The sequence below is a fragment of the Misgurnus anguillicaudatus genome, chromosome 14 (assembly GCF_027580225.2).
Source record: "Misgurnus anguillicaudatus chromosome 14, ASM2758022v2, whole genome shotgun sequence".
NCBI lineage: Eukaryota > Metazoa > Chordata > Actinopteri > Cypriniformes > Cobitidae > Misgurnus > Misgurnus anguillicaudatus.
Genome location: NC_073350.2, coordinates 8,977,234 through 8,999,960, shown reverse-complemented (window position 1 = coordinate 8,999,960; position 22,727 = coordinate 8,977,234). Strand labels below are relative to the sequence as shown.

Genomic DNA, 22,727 nt, shown 5'->3' with positions numbered 1-22,727 from the left:
TCCTCTAGAGAATTCATTACACTATGGAAAACATCCCACCACAAAAAAAAAAAAAACGGAGTCAAAACATGGTTTTGTTTTTGTTCTTTGTTGTTTGGCAGGTTTCAATACATATTTTTCTTCAATTTTAAAACTGCTTCATACATCAGAAACCAAAGCTCTCAGCAGTAGTGTGGGGTTGTGAGAAGCTGTGTAAATGACCTTTCTAGGGAGATTTAAAGTTTTTAGTCTGTCTGAGGTTTTAGCGGCTCGTTCTAACATCCATGCGGTCAGCATGCGCAGGGCGTGCTGGTCTCGACCTCCACTGTGAGACCTTTGCTCAGGAGGAACGCGTCCTGCTTTGGTTCTCTTCCCAGGAACTTCTTGAGCATGTCGGACGCATCCTCCGAGCCTCCAGGCTTCAGGATGCACTTTCTGTAGTCCAGACCCACCTGCATGATAGAGTAGACATACAGTACGATTAACATCTATTCACACTAACGTGCCAACAAAGACATTCAGTAAATATCTAATAAAAAGATATTTTAACTCTTTCCCCGCCAGCGTTTTTTTAAAAAAGTTGCCAGCCAGCGCCAGCATTTTCACAAAAGTTTAATGCCTTCCAAAAAATATTTTTATTTAAACACTCAAATAAACTTAATTTTGAAGAAACTATTATAGAAAATGAACACATACTATATTATTAATAAATTAAATGTTTTTAACAGATACCTCTAACAAAAATAGCTGCATGATGAAGTGAAACTAAAGGGTTAATAAACACAAAATGAAGCAGATTTGTAAAACGTCTGGCGAACAATGATAGATAGCGCAAAGGCTGATTATTTCCCATAATTAATTACATTATCTTAAAGGAGTGTAACTACCGTAGCATGTAAATAATGCATAAATAACGTGAGCAAGAACGCTTAACAATTATATCTAATCAACAGGCACGTGAAACCTAGCTGGCAGGTTGCTCAAACAACAAAATCACCAGCTAACTTACTTTAAATTTGCAAGAACTATAGACGAATACAATAACAGACTTAAATAAACCCAAAACATAAGTCTACATACACTTCTCACGGTCACGCGTTTTATCAACGGGCTATCCTCCACTCCAGACAATTGACCTACCATTTCGGCCGTGCGGCCACGATGTGAAGCGCGTCTGCGATGTGAAGCGCATCCGTTTTATCAACTAGCTACAAGTTATCCTTCAGACAGTGATGGACTACGTCTTTCTCTCATTTGGCCGTGTGGCGCGCGTGCCCGCGCTATTCTCCAAGATGCACATGACGGCCTTTTGTGCAGCGACGTTATTTTTACGACCTAGTTAAGGCGGTTGGGTTTCCCAGCTTAGGTGGGCCGCCTGAACTGCAAAGTGCTGCGGGAAACCCTGTAAACATACAATATATCAAATGAAAGAACAAACCCTCTGCTTTCAAAAAAAAAAAAAAAAAAACGTTTCATCCTACCTTCATAGATTTCTTCAAAAACAAAAATTTTTGAGCAAAACCTGACATAATTCCATTTTTGTGAACGACTTTTGATCAGATTCAGAACGATCCTCGAAACTTACACGGACATACAGTTGTTTGCCCTAGGGCAATACTTCCGGGTTTTATAAGTTGCGGAAGAGCACCACCTGGTGGATAATAGCGATATTGTGGAAAGCCAGAAATACTCAGCATTGATAGGGAAGCGTTTTTTTTTCATTACTGACGAGTTAACTCGTCAATGGCGGAGAAAGAGTTGAAGTTGTCAAAAGACCCCATATCTGCACTTTAAACAAAACCATAAGACTTAAAGAGTGTAGGTTAAACTAACCTTGGGGTTCATAATGCCTTCCTGTCTGAAGCGTGCATAGAACATGTCTGTAGAGAACACTTCGCTCCACAGGTAACCGTAATACTGAGCATCATATCCTCCTGCCAGGTGACCGAATGTGGCAGGCATGTTTGTTCCTGCAGACAGAAGAAATTAAAGGTTTGAGATCCTATTTCACTTCATCCAGTTAAGTAAGTCTGTACAATGCATTTTGTTTGTATGTGCCGTCAATAACAGAAAGATTTTATGTTCGCTTGTTTTTTGAAACGCATCTCTCTCGTGTGTGCACTATTGAGGGCACTTAAACGCGCTTGCACACAGAGACCGAGGGCGAATCCCAAACAGCGCAGCATAAACAGTCGCCTCACATAAAAACATTACGTTGTTTTTCATTGCTTTATTCGCAAAATTAATGTTAATGGACTACAGTATGAGAAACATTGGCGCAACTCTCTCTAAAGTTTACACATCAAGAGTTCTGATCTTTGAAGGGCATACTATGATGATCACGTCTGGACCGGACACATTCAACCGCATGTGCCTCTGTGCGTACAGAAAACTGCTCACTTTAGAACCTTTTTGCGGTTAAATACGTCCACACCGCATACATGTTGCAAGCATGTGCAGGTCGCAGTTTCTGTTTTTGTCATCACAACATTTCGACCATATTGTTTTGGTGATAAAAGTCTTTCGGTGGCCGAATATTCGGTGCATCCCTATGTGTAAGATCTACGCCGTAGACCCCGCGTAGCCTGATACGCACCTCTCCAAAAATTTAACAGTTCTTCCGGTCTACGCGGACCGTAAACACTGTAATTGGTCTGCTAGAACCTCTTCTGCCAGGTCAAAAAATTGCATTTCTTCATAGATAGGCCAAGTTAAGGAGTGATTTAACTTAAACTGCAACAATATTCGCTGTGTATTTACCTCCATCACTGCTGGTCTTCTCAAATCATAAACAAAAACTTCTTCTGGCCAAACGGTGGCTTCTTCGGCAGTTGCACTGCTAATGTGGGCCACAACTGTGGATACTTCCTATTACGACGCAGACGACGGCAATACAGAAGTATGAATGAACTGACCTGTATCCTACGACATAACCTCGCAGAACTATAATGAGCACTTTAATATGTCCCTGTGTGTGCATACTCTGTTATTCTGCACTCAACAGTATGTACTTTCCCAACAGAAAAACAGTACATACTATTAGGGCATCGTGTAAGTAAGTGGGCAAACTGGGACACAGATAGTAACAGCGAATCAAATTCTCATTTGACCTGGTGTAGCAGGAATTCCCAGGATGTCCTGGCAGAGCCTAGCGTACTCTTCAGCTGGGTCGAGTCCATCCTTAGTGTGCAAAGCCTGATCCACCTTGGCAAGAACAATCTGCCTCAAGTTAAACAGTCCTAGTGAACAGAAAAAGGGAAAAAATATATATATATATATAAAAAAAGAATTGTTCTAGTTTTAGGTAAAAAATCTTTAAAGCCAACATGTAATGCCATTTACAAACAATTATAATGGATAAATATTTACATGGATATGAGTGAAATGTATTTAAATGTAGTATGGGACAGATTTTATTAATTGGCTCTTCTAGCTGGGGTATGGATGTGTCTTTGAAAATGTCCACTGCGTGTTGAATGTTTTTGGTTACCTGTATTAGCGAGTCTCGACTTGATGAGTTTGTCCAGTAGTTCCTCTGGAATGGGCTTGCCTGTTTTGTAGTGTTTGGACATGCGCTGCAATGGTTCCTTCTCCCAAACCCAGTTCTCCAACATCTGAGATGGAGCCTCCACGAAATCTCGCTCCACATGAGTCCCGCTGAACATGGCAAAGTCAGCCTGAAACACCACAGATACTCCAAATGTAAAGTTGAAAATGGAAAAAAACTAACTTTGGGAGTGCCTGATTTGCACGTCTGTATATGAGACTTAATTCAGACCTGAGCACAGAGCTGATGCATCACGTGTCCGAACTCGTGGAAGTATGTTTCCACCTCATCGTGCTGCAGAAGGGATGGCGCGTCTGCCGTGGGTTTGCTGAAATTGGCCACCATTGCGGCCACAGCCATCTGCCTGGTGCCATCCTGAAGCAAACAGCCGGGCTGTAGGCCAAAACACGCGGCATGGCCGTACTTGCCCTCTCTGCAGAAATAATTGGGGGAAACAAAAAATCAGCAAACAAGCACAACATCATCAGACACAAAAATCATTGCTACCTTTAAGAAAGGAGAAATGAACCAATTTGTGATCCTGGACCACAAAAACAGTAGCCTGGGTGCCAGCCGATCTTAGCCCCACCCACCACATTTTGAAAAACGGGAAGATCGGTCTGGCGTTTTTCCGTTGAGGAGCTTCTATGCGAGTCCCAAAACTGGCAGACGAATCAAATTGTAAGGGCGGGCTTTATACGATGATGGACAGATGATTAACAGTAACGTAATCAACCACGTCACCAGAGAGCGCGTGTGTTCAATCTGTATACAATGAAATGGCTGCCGCTGTAGAATTTTCAGATGTGTGGATTCTGACATTGAGTCTGTTCTAAAAGATATCGACAGAGCATTGATTTAAAAAGAGGAACAGAGAAACGCGATCAAGGCATTTGTTTATGTTTTCGCCGTCATTCCTACGGGATTCGGCAAAAGTTGGTCACACTTATGGAGGACAAAGTTAAAGAAGCAACTGAAATGGGTATCACGGCGATGCAATTTGGCGTGCACGACGAGATGGATATAATTAGCAGTCGTTGCCAGCTTCTTTTCGGAAGCCCGGAATCGTGACTGCTGAATAAGTGGAGGGACATGCTAGGCTCCGATATTTTTCAAGCCAACGTAATGGGTAGCTATCGTCGTGGATGAAGTTTATCTAACGTACAAATGGTAAGAGATAGTCTTACTGTATGACTTAGTAAATACTTAATGTTGTGAAATAAATGAAATGTTGTAAAGATAGTAGGTGTTGATGTACCTTCGCTAACTCAGACTTAGTATAATCACAATGATGTTAGTATCATTGTAGCAAAATTACTAGCAGTTCGGTCAGGCTGCAAAAGACGACATTTCAACATACGTCACACACTCCGTTGCTCTGATTGGTCATAGGTCTATCCAATTGAGTGGAGAGGCATTTTTCGGTTGAGACACGCCTCATAATTATAGCTCAATGGAGCGGTATCAGACTCAAATTCTGACTAGAATTGAGTATGACAACGTCAGGCTACAAAAACAGTAGCAATGGTATATTTGTAGCAATAGCCAAAAATACATAGTATGGGTCAAAATATCCTCAAGTTCGATGAAAATATTTTGCAAATTTCCCACCGTAAATATATTAAAAAAATTTCATTTTTGTGAATGGATTCAGTTGTTAGGAACTTCATTTGGACAACTTTAAAAGGTGATTTTATCAATATTTTGATTTTTTGCACCCTCAGATTTCAGATTTTCAAATAGTTGTATCTCGGCCAAATTTTATATACATCTATGGAAAGCTTATTTATTAAGTTTTCAGATGATATATAAATCATAATTTCACAAAAAAAACCCCCCGCTTATTATTGGTTTGGGGATCAAGGGAAAACTACATAAATGAGCTCCAAAGTTATCAGATATTTTTTTAAACGTGACTTGCGTGTACGTTTTTGGTACTAGTAAAAAAAATAGTTTTAAAAACCTAGATATAAATGTGTAATCCCTAATAAATTTGAATATTTAATAATGAAGATTGTCCTTTACATGTTTATATGTCTACCCGTGTATTTGGGAGTGGAGTCACACAATTTCTTTACCACTTCGGTGACATTTAAAATTTACTGCGAGTTGTAAAAAAAGGGGAAGCTGGTTTATTTAACAAAACAATATTATAACTAAAATATATCTATTCATCTTCTATTGTTGTTTATTTATCTATTTTGCTTTTTTAGTGAATGCATGGGGAGCTGGATCATTTAAAACAAAACAATATAAAAAAATAGATATGTATTTATCTTATATTGTTTTTTTTTGTTTTGCTTTTTTAGTGAATGTAAGGGGAGCTGGGTTATTTAACAAAACAATATTATAAATAAAAAAATTATTTTCTATTGTTTTTTTTGTTATAAATAAAAAATATTTTTTATCTTGTTTTATTTGTTTTTGGCTATTTTTGTGAATGCATGTGGAACTGGGTTATTTAACAAAACAATATTATAAATAAAAAAATATATAAAATTATCTTCTATTGTTTTTTTTTTTGTTTATATGATCTAAGCATTTTGTATATTCTCATTTATCTACAAGTTATCACAAGAGCAGATTTTAACAAAATGGTTAAATGAAATAAGAATATATATAGATATAATATATATGTTAGCAAATGTTTTGATTGTAATTTTATAAATTTGTTTTGTTAAACACATCATGTGTATTAAAAATCACAGCTATTTATTATTTATTATATTAAAAAGCTTCAAATCATATACACCTGCACGAAAGTTAACCTTGGTTTTATTATAGAAAATAATGTGGAAACATGTTTTTTTAGGCGAATTGTGGTTCTTAGGGATTCAAGTATGGGAATGGGACTGTAAGCATTGGAATCGGAGAACTTTATTCGGTCTTGTACAACCGAATAGCCAAAACAACCTGGGAAATGTCCAATTGAACGAACTACCAAGTTGTTTCATAGTGATTTTCCTCACTAACTGACAATTTATCAAACAAGTCCCAAGCATACTTCTTGCATGATCTGTTCAAAGTGACTGCTGATAAAGGATAAAATAATCACCCTTCTCAGATTTGAAGATGCTGATTGGCTAAATTTTGTCATGTGTGTTTATACCTTGAATCAGTAATTAGCTCAATTTTTACATAGACCTGCCTCTTGTTGGTTCACTATCACCCCAGCACCAAGTTCAAGAAATGAGAACAAACAATAAGACACACAGTGCTCACCTTGGAAAAAGGTCGAGATAAAACTGTCCCACAACCTGGCCAGATGTGCGGTCCTTAACGCAGTACAGCGTAACATCTTCATGCCAGACGGGGGCGCCTTCCACCTGCTGAAAGGTGAGATTGAGCAGCTCCTGATAGATGTCCAAGAGACCCTGGGTCACCACCTCCATGGGGAAATACTCCTTCAGCTGGTTCTGATCAACAGCATACTGAGTCTCCTCCACCTGAGTCATGTAGTAGCGCATGTCCCACGCGTGAAGCTCTCCAGTGAAGGGCAGGTTCCTCTTCTGGCACTCTTGTTCCTTCAGTTTCAGCATCACGGCTCTCTCTTCCTCACCCAGGGGTTTCAGCTTACGGGCCAGATCCTCTATAATGTGCAGAGGTTATATCAAACTTGAATAATAGATTGTAACAAAAATGAGTTGCCAACTCTTGATTCCAATTTTGGAAAGCAGGTTCAAACTTCAGGGTACATTTGCAAGTGTAAGTCATTACCAAGGAAGCCAGCGACCTTCTTTGAGGATTTGGCCATGTTCATCTCAAGAACAAAGTCAGCATGCGTGCTGAAGCCCAACAGACTGCTCTTCTGAGAGCGCAAGTCCACCAGCTCCTTCAGGATAGCAGAGTTCTCCTGCCGGACAAATCATTACAATAACGGTTTAGGATAAACATGATCACAACACTGATTAAAGAATCCACATAGCATTAATGTTCTTGTGCCATCTACAGAGATTTCGGACCTCTTTACAGCGCGAGTTAAAGGCCGCCTCTAACTTCTTCCTTGTCTCTGGAACGAAGCATTTCTTTATGGTGGGGAAATAATGGGGATACTTGAGAGTGAGCTTCAGCTTTCCAGCCTCATCCTTTTCCAGAGAGCTGAGGAAATCCTCAGGGAGTCCTCCTAACAAGAGCATTTACACCCATTATATCTCATTCATCACAACTATAAAAATTTAACATTTTATGTGTGCGTGCACTTTTAAAAAATACAGTAGTATCGGATCGACAGCTATCGGCTGATACTCAAAATTGTGGTATCGGAATCAGATCGGAAATAGAAAAAGTGGTATCAGTGCATCCCTATAATATGTGCCCTTTAAAAACAGTTTCTTCATTCCAATTGATGCAGCTAGTGGCAGAGAATTTGTAATGTTAAATGTAATACACAATGTAAAAAAGACACTTTAAAAATAAATGTACTAACTATAAAGTGTATACATTTAGGAAAAACTACATTCTAAACAAATATTTGCCGCCATAAAAGGCTGCTGCTGCTGCTACCCACCGAGCTCCTCGCGAGAAAAAGACAAAGTGGTCGTATCTTCATTCAGGTATTTGTTGAAATCGATACCCAGATTGCTCAGCTGCTTCTTGATCTTTTTGATCTCCTGTTACAGGAAAGATTAAACTCAGTTACAGGTCAGAAGACAGTGTGTGGGCTACTATTACACAACCAAACCAAAGAGATGAACATCTGACCTCCTGTTTCTCTTTGGGAAGATGAAGGCCGTTTCTCTTTCCCAGCTTTATGAGTCTCTCCATGTAACGCTTGGCCTCGGTTGACAAACTCTCTGACACCTTCTCCTGTAAACAATGATGAAAACCAATAATGAAACAAAAGCAGTTCAAACTCCAAAGTCAAATTTATGGTATGATTCAAATCAAATACTGATCGTAACAGAATCCTGACGAGCAAAACTTTTTTGACTTAACTGGTAAATACAGTTCACAGGTTCAATTTGGGTGCAAAGAGTATGATTTTGCCAACGACTCAGCTGAGACAATTCCTGAAAATTCTAAAAGATTATTTGAACTCATGTCAAACTCAAAGTGATCAAAGACTACAGATTTTGGCCTGTTCACTGACCAACTAAACTCACCTAAAGGATTATTAGGAACACCATACTAATACTGTGTTTGACCCCAGAACTGCCTTAATACTACGTGGCATTGATTCAACAAGGTGCTGAAAGCATTCTTTAGAAATGTTGGCCCATATTGATAGGATAGCATCTTACAGTTGATGGAGATTTGTGGGATGCACATCCAGGCCACGAAGCTCCCGTTCCACCACATCCCAAAGATGCCCTATTGGGTTGAGATCTGGTGACTGTGGGGGCCATTTTAGTACCGTGAACTCATTGTCATGTTCAAGAAACCAATTTGAAATGATTCGTGCTTTGGGACATGCTGCATTATCCTGCTGGAAGTAGCCATCAGAGGATGGGTACATGGTGGTCATAAAGGGATGGACATGGTCAGAAACAATGCTCAGGTAGGCCGTGGCATTTAAACGATGCCAAATTGGAATTAAGGGCCAGGCAAACATTCCCCACACATCACTACATCACCACCAGCAGCCTGCACAGTGGTAACAAGGCATGATGGATCCATGTTCTCATTTTGTTTATGCCAAATTCTGACTCTACCATCTGAATGTCTCAACAGAAATCGAGACTCATCAGACCAGCAACATTTTTCCAGTCTTCAACTGTCCAATTTTGGTGAGCTCGTGCAAATTGTAGCCTTTATTTCCTATTTGTAGTGGAGATGAGTGGTACATGGTGGAGTCTTCTGCTGTTGAAGCTCATCCGCTTCAAGGTTGCGCGTGTTGTGGCTTCACAAATGCTTTGCTGCATATCTCGGTTGTAACGAGTGGTTATTTCAGTCAAAGTTGCTCTTCTATTAGCTTGAATCAGTCGGCTCATTCTCCTCTGACCTCTAGCATCAACAAGACATTTTTGCCCACAGGACTGCCACATACTGGATGTTTTTCCCTTTTCACACCAATCCCTGTAAGCCCTAGAAATGGTTGTGCGTGAAAATACCAGTAACTGAGCAGATTGTGAAGTACTCAGACCGGCCCGTCTGGAACCAACAACCATGCCACGCTCGAAATTGCTTAAATCACCTTTCTTTCCCATTCTGACATTCAGTTTGGAGTTCAGGAGATTGTCTTGACCAGGATCACATCCCTAAATGCATTGAAGCAACTGCCATGTGATTGTTTGATTAGATAATTGCATTAATGAGAAATTGAACAGGTGTTCCTACTAATCCTTTAGGTGAGTATGCAAAACCATACAGTGTGTATTCGGTTTAACTCAGCTTTCTAAAGCTCAGTTCAGCTCCGTTTGCTCCCTGCTGACCTCCAGAGCCACGATTCTCTGATAAACGTCCTCCCTCATGCTCATCTCCACATCAAACTCTGACAGCTTCTTATCAGCTTCAGTGCTGGCCGTGCGGACGTCTTTGCAAGATGACACATGCTGAGGGAAGTCCAACATGTTCCTCTGGACTGCAAAATTAAACGTGTGGAGTCATTTACATTTATGCACACTTGGCAGACACTTTTATCCAAAGCAACCTTTTAAAGTATGATGATAATGAATGAATTGTAATAAATGTAAAGCAGAAGAGAGGATGTTATTTAAGGGAAAATGAATATACTATATTATATCCAGCTTATTACATGGCTATTTACATCATAAGTAAGGTAAGGAACATTAATATTGATTTGAAATATTTTATTAGCTAATTTTAAACAAATGCATTTATTTTATTTTTTTATATAAGACATGACGTTCAAATGTTATGAACACACTATTTGGTTGAATCATTTGTAAATATAATGTCATATACGTTATTAAAAAGACATATTTATATTTAATTCTTGTGTAATATTAAACAGTGTTTTTAGTTTTGAGTGGTTCTTATCAGGGAATAACAAACCTGCAAATGTCGCGATTGGCAAATCAAGAGTCAAGCATCCCAATGAGTCGTGTAATAAATTTTTATATTAGTTTTGCTGAAGTGCTTGCAAAATAACTTTGACTAATTCAACATCTGAACAAAAGTAAAGCACAGGGCAGTGCATGGGCAGGTCAGCGTGTCATTATGTGAAAAGTGCTGAATGGTGTGTTCATTGCATTCAAATTTCCTGCACACGACGACATTTTTGTCCCCCACAGTGCTTACAAAAGTAATAGGAAGGGGAAGTAAGCTACCTGAAACCATCAATGTGAAACTCACCGATTGGTTAAAAATATCAAAATGTAAGGTTTAGACAATAGGTTTGTCATCAAAGTGGGTGAATTACACAAAGCCTCAATTTTAATATTCTCAATATAAACTTTGGTCATGAGTTTCACCCTTAAGTATTTAGATTTAAATGAGTTATAGATTGCAAATATTCCTCACCAAACTAAGTGACTGTACCTGTGTACTCCACCTCTACATCAGCGAGGGCCTTCAGTGTGTTCTCATAACTGACAGTGGCCAGGTCCAGGGCGCCAACGGTGTCATAAACCTTTTTGGTTTTGGCAATGAGGTCATCAGTTAGCTGGTGGATCTGGTCAGGAGTTAAATCCCATCGCAGATTGTTGACAGCACAGACCCGATCCCCAGAGCCAAACACGACTTCACCTGAAACATTTAGAAGATGACATCATGTGCTTATAACTTGCATGTCACATTACACCAGAATCAGCCCAATGTGCAAAGTCATAAAACTATATAAATGTGCACTTACTGCAGCAGGTAAGCGAGGAAGCGGCACATGATCCGGATCAATGGTCAAAAATCACTTTTCTACAACTAAGTTAGTGTTAATGATATTTGCACGTATGTGTAATGTGTTTACTAGAAGGCCAACCAGCGTAACTTACACTACTCTATAAACATGATTGTGTAAACTCATGATGATGCAGTTATTTCCTTTGCCCGCTCAGTACTTATTTACTAAAGCGAATGTAAACTTGCACGAGCAGCTAAGCACTCGATCGGTTGTGTTGGAGTCGGTGTGTGTACTGAGAGTGCTGCTGATGTGGAGATAAACGGTACCAGCAGACCCAAAACACTACAGATGACCAACAGTATATTAGCGCACTGGGCTAACGTAATCAGCTACAACACACAATACCGGCATCCGTTACGCTTCATTTGAATGAAAGCAAACACAATTGTTAAGTGTTGTGTTTGTGTAGCGGTGTTAAGCGCACTGGTAGATGCGTGTTTGTGTCTTACCTGTCGGTGCCATTTGTTCACTGAGCACAAATAATACCCGCGTGCTGTTTCACAAGCGCGTTAAAAGAACCTGCTGTCACTTACAAGCGCTTCCTGCTCCGAGTCCGGTCACATGACCCTCAGTCGAGCATGCGATTGGCTAGCATGACAAAAAGCGGCTTATTTACAACAAACAAGGCGATAAAACAATAAAAGATGTTATATTTATAATTTTAACCTTGTAGCTGCAGTTATATAGCAAGATCATTAAACATTTTATTACATGCTATGCTTGATTCTGATTGGCCAGTCACAATTATTCACACACGGATGCTGGAAATCATTGACAGGTACAGTTTAATATTATACAAAGATTAAATATAAATATGTGTTTTAATAACATATATGACATTATATTTCAAAAAGATTAATACAAATAGTGTGTTTGAGACATTTGAACCCAATGTAATTAATGTACAGGCAGCCGGTGTTATTATCCAAAGCCTCTTTGGTTTCATCAGTAACAACATAAACAAACGGCTTTCGTGGAACAAACGTAACTTCCGGTAAACTCCGCAAAGAATTTAAAAACAACAGAAGAACTACCTTTTAGAGTAGTTTATTTAACAAGCAAAGTTAAAAACAAGTAGATACCTTAGTTCATACATCATAGCTACCATATCAAAAACGACACTAAGCTAACCTTACTGCGTAAAAGGTGTACTATGTAAGCAAAACGGTATGAGAGGATGTGCTGTATTGTGAATATTTCTGCGTTCCAGGCAGGTTTTCAGAAAGAGTAAAATCTTTGCGTGGCAGGGGCAGCTGCCTCACCTGCTGCACCTGCCTCGCTACCCGTCACACTCTTATGCGCCTGCCAGTCGATCACAACTTCAAAACCACGACTCAAAAGCGCGAGTATGCGTTCCAGGCAACCTGTAACCCGTGTTTTTCCAAACTTCTACTCGTGAACTCGTACTAGATCGATGTACTCAAAGTTCAGAGTGGTGAGTCGTGGTTTTGAAGTCGTGATTTACGGATTACAGCTTGACTGGAACACGGCATAAGTAACAGCTGAATGGCGTTGTTAGGCATGACGCGAAGCAGATTGTTATTCACAATACAGCACTTGCCTCAAGTACCTTATTGCTTTTATAAAACGGTTACCACACATTATTAAAGTAAAAAATAATGTATTAGTGCAACTTTCATTAAGTTAAATCAATAAAAGCATTCCTTCCGCTAGAAAAATAGTCCTTGAAGGTGTTTTATTGTGATTAAAGCACAGCTATTGACCAATCAGAATCAAGGAATGGATTTTATAAATAATGTATACAGTTTTGTAATGTTATGCTGCGTTCCAGGCAGGCTTCTGAGCCCGTGAATCACGACTTCAAAACCACAACTTTGAACTGGGAGTACTCGTTCCTGGCAGCCTGTAACTCGTGTTTTTCCAACCTTCTACCCGTGAAAGCGCACTGGAACGGCAGTCAAACCCGTGACTTCTCACCTGTGAACTCGTACTTGATCGATGTACTCCCAGTTCAGAGTCGTGGTTTTGAAGTCGTGATTTGCGGGTTACGGATTGCCTGGAACGCAGCATAAGCAACGGAACTACTGACAAGACCGTCCCTCTTTTTAAAAATAACCAATAGTGTCATTTATGGCAAACTCCAGCAATGGCGTACTGTAACAAAACATAGAGGGCGGGACACTTCAGCATCTGAAGAGCATCTAATAATTGGACAGGAAATTTGATGAGGAAATTTGATGAAGCTGAAGTGCAGAGTGATGTCATAAAAAATCTAGACTTTTTTAGCTTATGTGCCAAACTTTAGGTTTTGAAAGCTTATACTGTATCTTCTGTATGAAAATTTTGTCAGTGTTAAGCCTAATGTACTTATACTATAATAAATTAAATTTCATGGGCGATTTAAGGTGCATTGTGTAACTTTTAGAAAGATCTCCTGACAGAAATGCAATATATATAAATAACTATATTATTATCAGTGGTGTATAAAGACATTACACAATGAACTGTATTGTTTTTATTACATTAGAATGAGCCGTTTTAATCTACATACACCGCGGGTCCCATTACATGGAAGTCGCCGTCATGTGTCTACAGTAGCCCTAAATAGACAAACTGCTCTATACTGTGCGTTATGTCTTTACATTGTTTCAGACGATATGTTTGGCTACCATATGCGTTTAGAAATTGAGGGGTGAGCTGTTGGTTGCAATTCGCAATTACACAACTAGATGCCATTACAAAAAATGTACACACACCACCTTTAAAATAAAAAAAATCTGTCTGTGCATCATCTCTACAATAATAACTGTGTAAAAGTTGTCATTTTAAAGAGCACCCATTTTCTAAATTCACGATTTTACACATAACACACAGATTGTAGGCAATAGTTACTTCCTCGGCCTGTTGACGTGGACACGACGGTCATTATCATAATTCCTCCCGCTTCTGACTTACAACTAAGTAGTCTGTTTTCATATTTAAAGAATTTACTAATATTAAAACTACGACTAAAACACGAGTTTTGTGCAGTGCAGTTTGATGTTTCTACGATGATCACAAATGCAGACATGACTTTATGTTTTAGTATGGTAAAGTTGATCGATCAGCTTGGTCATCTGTATTTCTGGATCAGATTCGGCTTGTATTGATAAGGTAGTAAAGACGGTATTAACTCCTGTCAGTATTGCATTGAGAGCTAATCTTCCAAACACGGTAAGGAGCGTCACATTTCCGGCTGACGACAGAGATATTCAGGCCAATCACAATGTACTGGTTACCTGTCCAATCAAAGTAAACGGCGCTTTTGAGAATGATAAGCTTTGAATAAAATCAATGCGTTTCAGGGAGGCAGGGCATAGAGGAGCAACAATAATGTACAGTATATGAAAAATAATGTGTTTTTTGAACCATAAACACTTTGTATTACACCAAATACACAAAATAACGTTATTAGCAATGTAATTGGTGCTCTTTTATATGCACAAAATGTATATTTTCGTGTTACCCTTTGAATGTTATATTTTTGGACTGCACTACTGTACATTGTAGAGCATTATGTCGTGTATACTGTCACTGTGTGTGTCATACACGGCAGCCTTTTTACAATGTTGCTGCTGATGTAACTTAGTGAATTAAAGGAACAAGCCCACATTTTGGGTGTTTAGCTTATTCACTGCATCCCCCAGAGTTAGATATGTCCATACATACCTTTCTCATCTCCGTGCGTGCTGTAACTCTGTCTGACGCAGCCCCTGCTTGGTTAGCTTAGCACAAAGACTGGAAGTGAATGGCTCCAGCTAGCATGCTGATTAGGGGTGTCACGATTCTCCAAATCCTCGATTCGATTACATTTTCGATTCTGATGTCACGATTCAATTCGATATGCCTTTATTATTATTATTATTATTATAGTTTCACATTAACATGCACATTGCGTGCTTTTCCTCGCATGGGGGTTTGTGGGCTTTACTTTATGCGAGAGAGCTTGTAGACAGAGAAATCCTTCTTGCACGCAGATAGACTTAATGCGCGCGTCTTGGACTCCTATTATCTGAAATCTGTCTCACGTGCACGCGCTCTCGTATCTGTCCTCGTATGTTAAGTCTAAACATAAACTAAAGTAATAATCCTTATATTTTTGTTTAGTTTTATGCGTGCGAGCTGAGGCAAACTGTACATTTTGTTTAAAATATAACCCGCTGCATCTTGGCGGCTCTCTCGTGCACGTGCAGAGAGCTGCGCTCTGTCCGAAGCCAGATCACTAGTAATCCTGTTTATGATATGCATTTCAAGGAGTTGTAGCAATACATCTCTCGTGTTTAAAATATAAATCACGTTCCGCTGGATGGATGTTTTTAAAGGCACTTCTGAGAGTTTATTTTCCCCCGCTTGGCAAGCCGAGCGGACGTGACATGGGGGCGTGGCAGCATCGACGATCCCATTTTTTAATTCGAAGTTCGAGGTTGTGACCTAATTTCGATCGATTTCGATTTAAAATCGAAATCGTGACACACTTAATGCTGATCCAAAATAACGCGAAGCTAAGCTAGCGGGGGCTGCGTCAGACAGAGTTACAGCTTGAACGGAGATGAGAAAGGTATGTACAGACTTATCTAACTCTGGGGGATGTGGTAAACAAGCCAAATTCCCAAATGTGGGCATGTTCCTTTAAATTTATAAATTATATTCACATAAAAATATATGTTAATTTGTTAATGTTAATCCATGAAAATAATAAAGTCATGTTCAAATATGATATGGAACATTTAAACATTTTATTTACACATATTAAAATATTATTTTGTCCAAGTAATTATTGATGCTTTTTTAAAAGCAATAATGATAATAGCAATCGCTTCATTGTTTACTTCACTTTGTAAATCACTTTAGATAAAATGTAAAAAATGTAATAACAAAGCATTGTATTTATAAGTGCCTTTCAAAACAACACAAGGAGACCTTACAAACAATCATAAAATAGTTTTATGACTAACATGGTGTCCTAACCAGACGAGCAACTGCAAAGTCTGTAATAAGTCACTAAATGTAAAAGCAGGGCATAACATAACAGCAAATCCCTGTAATTCCAAGATTCTTCCCCAGACGGCATGCTTTTCATGGTGTTACTTGTAAAACGTGAGTGATTGTCATATACACATTTATAAAACTCCTCAATTAAACCACATCCATATTTTAAAGGGCAGTGTCTGGTTGCATGAAAGTCCTTAAGATAAGAAATCCCTCTAAATATAAGGTTAAGGGTGCCCTAAATAAAAAATGGGGTGCAAGAACAATCCTTAAGTGTTTACTTCGGGAACTATAAGGCTGTCAATAAGTATTTACCCTTAAAAGTATTACCTTAAGTTCTGCTATGCGTTGCTACAAAGTCCTTAGTACCAATTTAATTTTCCTTAAAAACTTAAGGAAGAAGGTAATCTTTCAAAGAAATCCCTTAGCTCAAGGATCACTTACTTAAGGAGTTTTATGCAACCGGGCACAGGATAATTTTGGACATGCATGGAGGGAACCAAAACATTAACACAAACCGAATGACAAACAAAAGTGCTTCTTGTCAGAAACAAAGAGAAAGAAACTCAAACTAACACTGAAGAGATGCATCTTATTTCTTGTCACACTTGGTTATGGTTAACAGATATTATTATCACTCATCATGATGAATGAACACTTTTAAGGTGCATTTTGACCAGATTTGACCGAGAAAACCCCTTTTCACACTTTGGGCATTTATAGCGATAATCCCCCGTATGAAGTCTTTTGTGTTCTGTCAGGTGAGATTTCAATTTAAAGCTCCACCCGCAGGAATCACAGCCGAAAGGTCTCTCGCTCTGGTGCACGACCTTGTGCATCCGCAAGCATTTCTTGTTGCCGAACGACTTGCTGCAAACGCTGCAAATCACGGGGTGATTCTGGAGTGCCTTCGGAGGCTCCCCTTTAGATTTTTTTTGGCAGGGTTGATGAGAAATTGGCTCTTGTTCCGGTCCTGGAGACTCAATGTGACCGTCACTGATATTGCCATGTTGCACGTCAGGTGAGCTTAAACGACCGGCCTGATTGTCAAACTGAGTTGAGTCATCTGTGACTGATGATTGTTCATCCAAACGAACATTGCCTTCATTCTTTACCAGCAACTCTGGCGGATGTGTGAGGCACCGAGCGAGTACCTGCTCTTTGGTAACTTCAGACAGAGCAGATGTATTGGTGGATGCATGACTCGTAGGCTCAAGGGACATCACTGTTGCCACTTCCATCTGCACATTGATTTCTGAGAGCTCTGACGTCAGTACATCTTGCTGTAGTCCGACTGAACCGGTGCCTTGAGCATTTGTGCGACCTGTGACACAAGATTAGATTTTATTGACAATGGTACAACAATTCAGATTGGACAATATCAACCTTGTTATTTTAATAGTATGAGACGTTTAACATTTATAAAGTTATTCCAACTGACAATAAATACACAAAATAAATTTTAACCAAAAGGTCGACTGTGTTCTCAGGAATTTTGTTCTACGTGCAAGTTAAATATAGGCAGGGCTGGGTGTTGGCAATGGGCTCACGATATGATACATATCGCGATACATGGCCCATGATACGATGTAGTAATAGAGCGATATATCGGACCGATTTTTTATGTGTAATGGCATCGACCGATATGTGGCTGCTGTGCTCGTTTTTTCGGCATTATTTACAGACAGAGTGTTGGAAGCCGCAAGCGATTGCAGGTCATGTGACTAAAAACAACCATCCTTTTCATGACAACATCGAAAGCTCGGCCTAACAGCTGATCATAGCTGGACAAAGCAGGTTTTTATTTCTCGGGCCTCATTTATAAAGCGTGCGTACGCACAGATTTGATCGTAAAGTGTGCGTAGGCAAAAATCCACGGCAAAGTCTATATTTATAAAAACCGTCTTTGACGTGGAAAAGTGCTTAGCGCCACGTCAGGGTCTGAGCAGACGTACGCACTTTTGCTTGTCTGATTGCTGCAGGTTTTTGGAAATATAAGCCAATCTTGCTATTTGAAATTGGGTTTAAACCTTGACAAGCACTTTTTTATATGTCTGACATTAATTACGCATCGTTTAAAGGCGGAGATCTGAAACTGCTCGGCTGCGCGCACAAGTTCAAGTTCATTTGCGATTTATAGATTTGAAAGGGGTACGCGCGTTTTCTGCGCGTACGTTCGGTTTATGAATCACACGTACGCATTTTTGTTAAATGATCGTAAGATCAAATGTAGGATGGTTTTTACGCAGCATTTTATAAATGAGGCCCCTGATCTCTATATACATATTTGTAGTAGTAAAGTGCTACAAATCAATATCCTTTGCTGATCCTCTTTTTACTATTTGTTAAATATAGTTTAATAAGTTCAATAAATGTTACTTTTTTAAATTGAGACTTGTAACATTTGGCATCATCACTAGGTACGTTTACATGCAACCAAATAATTCATTTGTAATCGTATTGATGGCTCAATCGTATTGAAAAGTCTTCATGTAAACACCTTAGTGAATACGATTGAGGTCGATCGGATGCAAATTTGGATCGTATTGAAGGGGGTGGTGTACTCCGATCTGTGATCCGATCAGCAGGAGAAAAGTACGCATGTAAACGCGTGAATCGTAGTATTTTCTCAAATCGGACGCAAATATACATTGTGCACATGCACTGAACATTTGTGCTCATGTTCTCGTCTTATTTTAAACTCTTATATCACATGATTCTTGTCACAGCAAGGCAGTGGCATTATGCATTATTAAGGTAAAGTTAATGGGGTCATGCAATGTACATTCTGCCGCATTTATGTGTACTTTTAAAACATTAAAATAGCGTTGTGACTTTTGAAAAGTGTGTTTTCATCACCTTTATCCGAATACGTCTTAAGAACAACTTTCTCCAACTCCGTTTTGACTAGGGCTGCACGATAAATCGCATGCGATACCACGCGCATTACGTCAGTAATGCCGGTTCCTTGATTAGTATTAAATCGCCAACAGCTGCTTTCAGATGGCGCAACTTTAACTGCACAGAACCGTAGTTCCCTGACAAGCTGGGCCATATCGCATACATATTTTTTTCGAGTTTAGATTTGAGCTACTGTTTAAACTGTTTGATTAAAGATAAAAGTATTTCGTTCATTATTTATTGGTATTTGGGCTGTGAATAGTCATTGGGATGCTTTTGGGCTAGTTTTGGAAATCCATTTGGGATGGTTCTGATATGCGAATCTGGCAACCCTGGCTGTGCGCTTGCGCAGACGTTCGGTTCCGATTCTATAGAATGTACATGTAAACCAACACTTTAATCAGATTGCAATCTTTAGGGTGTACATAATCTGTATCATCGTAACCTTTAATTGTATTAAATTCAATCGGATTGAAAAAATTTTGTGCATGTAAACATAGCCACTGTGTCATTTTTATGATGTAAATTGAGTGAGCAAAAGCAGTATCGGCTCCAAATATCGGCTCAAGAAAATCGGCAGCCTGTATCGGTCCTCGGCTAAGGCTGCTAAAACAAAAATCGGTATCGGTATGTAGTCCAATGTAGTCCATGATACGATACAATACAAAGCATGTTGCGATACCACTGCGATATTTTTTTCTTTTTCTTTTTTTTTCAAAAAATGTAAAAAAAATTGAGCTGACGGTTTTTTAAAGCCAAAGTGCTTCCACACGTCGACTTTTAAAGCTGCAGGTGTTTTTCAAATTTCTGCCATTTTCTCACTCCTGCTAACTTCTGAGACATTGGCCGAATGACCGTATATGACAGACAACTGGACAGTGACAACTACAGTAGCGGCGGAAGGGGTCGTTTGATGCACACAGAGGGATTTTAGTTTTTTTTTTTAATATCGACAATAGAGATCGAAATATCAATACACTACCTTGTAAAAAAATCACAATAGTTAACTGTATCGATATTTTTGCAAATGCTTAGTGTTTAATAAATATTTAACTATTTAAATGTAGCTGAAAAGCATGTTATGCTGTTTAATGGCAGTTTATATAAAATACTTTTATAATATACAGTAACTGTTTGTAAAAAAATTAAATAATGAAATTATGTTAAATAATTATTTTTATTACATTTAATGAATGTTGCAACTGTCTCCTGATATGAAGTTGCAGCATTTGAATTCATCTATTAAACTACATGTATGTATATTATCATGTAAACATGCTACAGTAGTGTGATTTTATGGTTTAATGCATTAAAATGTTGGCCTTTTAATACAAACAGGCTCTGAAAACTAAATTAAATACAAAGAGTAACCGCCCCTGCTCTCCCAAAGTGTGATCGCATCTTCATAAGCATAACCGTGATATTTACATTAAACACAAATGGGATTCAAAGAATACCACAGTATTACCATGGTACCCCATGGTAGTAGCCCGATTCAAATGATTATGTCTTATAAAAGACAAATATGTTGCATATCTATCTTGACAAAAATAGCTCAAACAGTTTAAGAAGAGTTTGTTGTTGTTGATGTATGTATACGCGTTACTAACCGTTGCTCGCTTCCGCGCGGCGGGGTTTTATTGTGAAACGCAGTGTGTTCTTCAGCCGACTGTTTTCCTGTTTTAGTCGTTCTATTTCCTTCTGATATTCAATAATATTGTCTTTGACAGCGTCGAATATTTCATCGGCGGCTGCCATCATGCGTTTAATTAAAAACGAGTGAATAGACACTAGCTCCACCATGTTGGCTCTCGGTGCAACTCCGTCTTCTTCGTCCCTCCCTTCAGCTGTCAGTGGAGCGGCAACAAACACAGTGTGCAGTCACAGCGCCTCCTGCCGGTTGGAATAGAGCCGCTGCGTTCAGGCTGTGACATTACAGTACAACGAGAGATTTTTGTTTAATAAATATATTTTTTAGTATGCAATTAAAATACAACATTTACAACAGTTTGACATAATCAGTGATTTTATAGAGATTTCACTTTTTTTCATCAGCTTTTAACTTTTCATTAACATTTAACTTCTGCATTAGAAAAAAAGGATACTGACCTGGGTGACTAATTTTCTTAGTTCCAGAATCCAGCAGGATAAAGGAGAAGGGTCTACTTTGGATAAAATGATCACTTCAGTCGGAGCTCCTCATGGATGTGTTTTATCTCCTTTACTGTTTATTTTATAAACCAATACATGTTCTTTTCGAAATAGATATTATTGTAAAGACATTTTTGTGTGATATGTTGGTATGGTAATGCTTCCAACACTCATAGGAGATCACTTGGGAAGGTGATAACAATAGCAAGTAAATTGTTAGAGATAAAGTTATATTATAGAGAGTATAAGAAATTATAGAGTGCTGAAAAGGCTAATATCATTGTGAATTATTAGAGGCGTCCTTCATCCACACTTTTGAATTGTTACCATCTGGTTGACTACTGTGTTCCCAGATGTTCGAAAAAGAGGTTGAAACTGTCGTTTGTCCCCTAGGCAGTTCAGATCTTAAATTCTTTTTCTCTTGGTTTTGACAAGTGGAGGTATTTACAGCCTTATATTTTACCATCTTATAAATCTTACTGTTCCTTAAATTTGATGTTTGTAAAGAAAAGATGCTGAAATGCACTCTAAATTCTGTTGGGTTATGCTGGGAAATATAGGACAGAACACATGTGGGGTTATAAATAAAATAGGGCTGTCAATAAATTAAAATCTAGATTAATTGCATGATTGTCATGAGTTAACTAGTGATTAATCACAACTTAATCACACATTTTTATCTGTGCTATATTTACATTAATTTGACACTTTTGAAGTTTTTAATACTCGAATCAACATGGGCGTGGACAAATATGGATGTTTTATGCAAATGTGTGTTTATTATTATTAGTTCAAGAGCCAGCAAAGTTAATTTTGAGAAAAATACAGTTAAAGATTTTTTTAAGGTTAAAAACAAATTCACTGCATCCATACCTTAAAATCAGTGGTAAAACTAATAGATTTGACACACAAAGTAAAAAAAAAAACAATATCAATATATGTTAAACTTTTTTCTTTCTTTTATTGTTTGATTGACATTGAGACACAGACAGTTTTAAGTGTAAAGCAAGGATCTAATATAATGTTACACATTAGATATTTTTCCTCAACAGTTTATCATAAGTTTACTTGAGACATAACAGATTATATCTGCATGAATTCTTGTCAAAACATATATTTTCAAATCTGTAATTCTGCCTATGTGTTCATATATTGGGGTTGCGTGCCTGTGTGCATGCTTCAGATGTCTCGGTCAGCGTGAGGAAGATTGTTTTCTTGCCTTGTCACAATAACTCTTGAAACATAAATCAGATCCCAAACTTCAGGTCCCAAAGCATTTAGGATGGTACATCTCTCAGAAAACATACAAATTAAGATCATTTTGTGTTTGATGACTATTTACTTTCTAAGGATGTGTCTCAA

The 22,727-nt window shown here is 38.5% G+C and overlaps 2 protein-coding genes across 2 annotated transcripts; both read right to left on the bottom strand.

The window, feature by feature from the left end:
• Positions 1-69: 69 nt before the first annotated feature.
• thop1 (thimet oligopeptidase 1) lies at positions 70-11,932 on the bottom strand. Its single transcript, XM_055183618.2, has 13 exons — positions 11,774-11,932; positions 10,967-11,173; positions 9,898-10,046; positions 8,228-8,332; positions 8,034-8,136; positions 7,489-7,649; positions 7,244-7,379; positions 6,749-7,115; positions 3,758-3,959; positions 3,470-3,656; positions 3,090-3,218; positions 1,813-1,949; positions 70-431 (listed from the first exon to the last, which is right to left on the bottom strand). The coding sequence occupies exons 1-13, from the start codon at positions 11,784-11,786 to the stop codon at positions 270-272; spliced, it is 2,058 nt and encodes a 685-aa protein (XP_055039593.2). The 5' UTR covers positions 11,787-11,932; the 3' UTR covers positions 70-269.
• Positions 11,933-16,042: 4,110 nt separating this feature from the next.
• On the bottom strand, positions 16,043-21,071 carry LOC129427270 (uncharacterized). Its single transcript, XM_055183652.2, has 2 exons — positions 20,825-21,071; positions 16,043-17,637 (listed from the first exon to the last, which is right to left on the bottom strand). The coding sequence occupies exons 1-2, from the start codon at positions 21,015-21,017 to the stop codon at positions 16,955-16,957; spliced, it is 876 nt and encodes a 291-aa protein (XP_055039627.2). The 5' UTR covers positions 21,018-21,071; the 3' UTR covers positions 16,043-16,954.
• Positions 21,072-22,727: the final 1,656 nt, after the last annotated feature.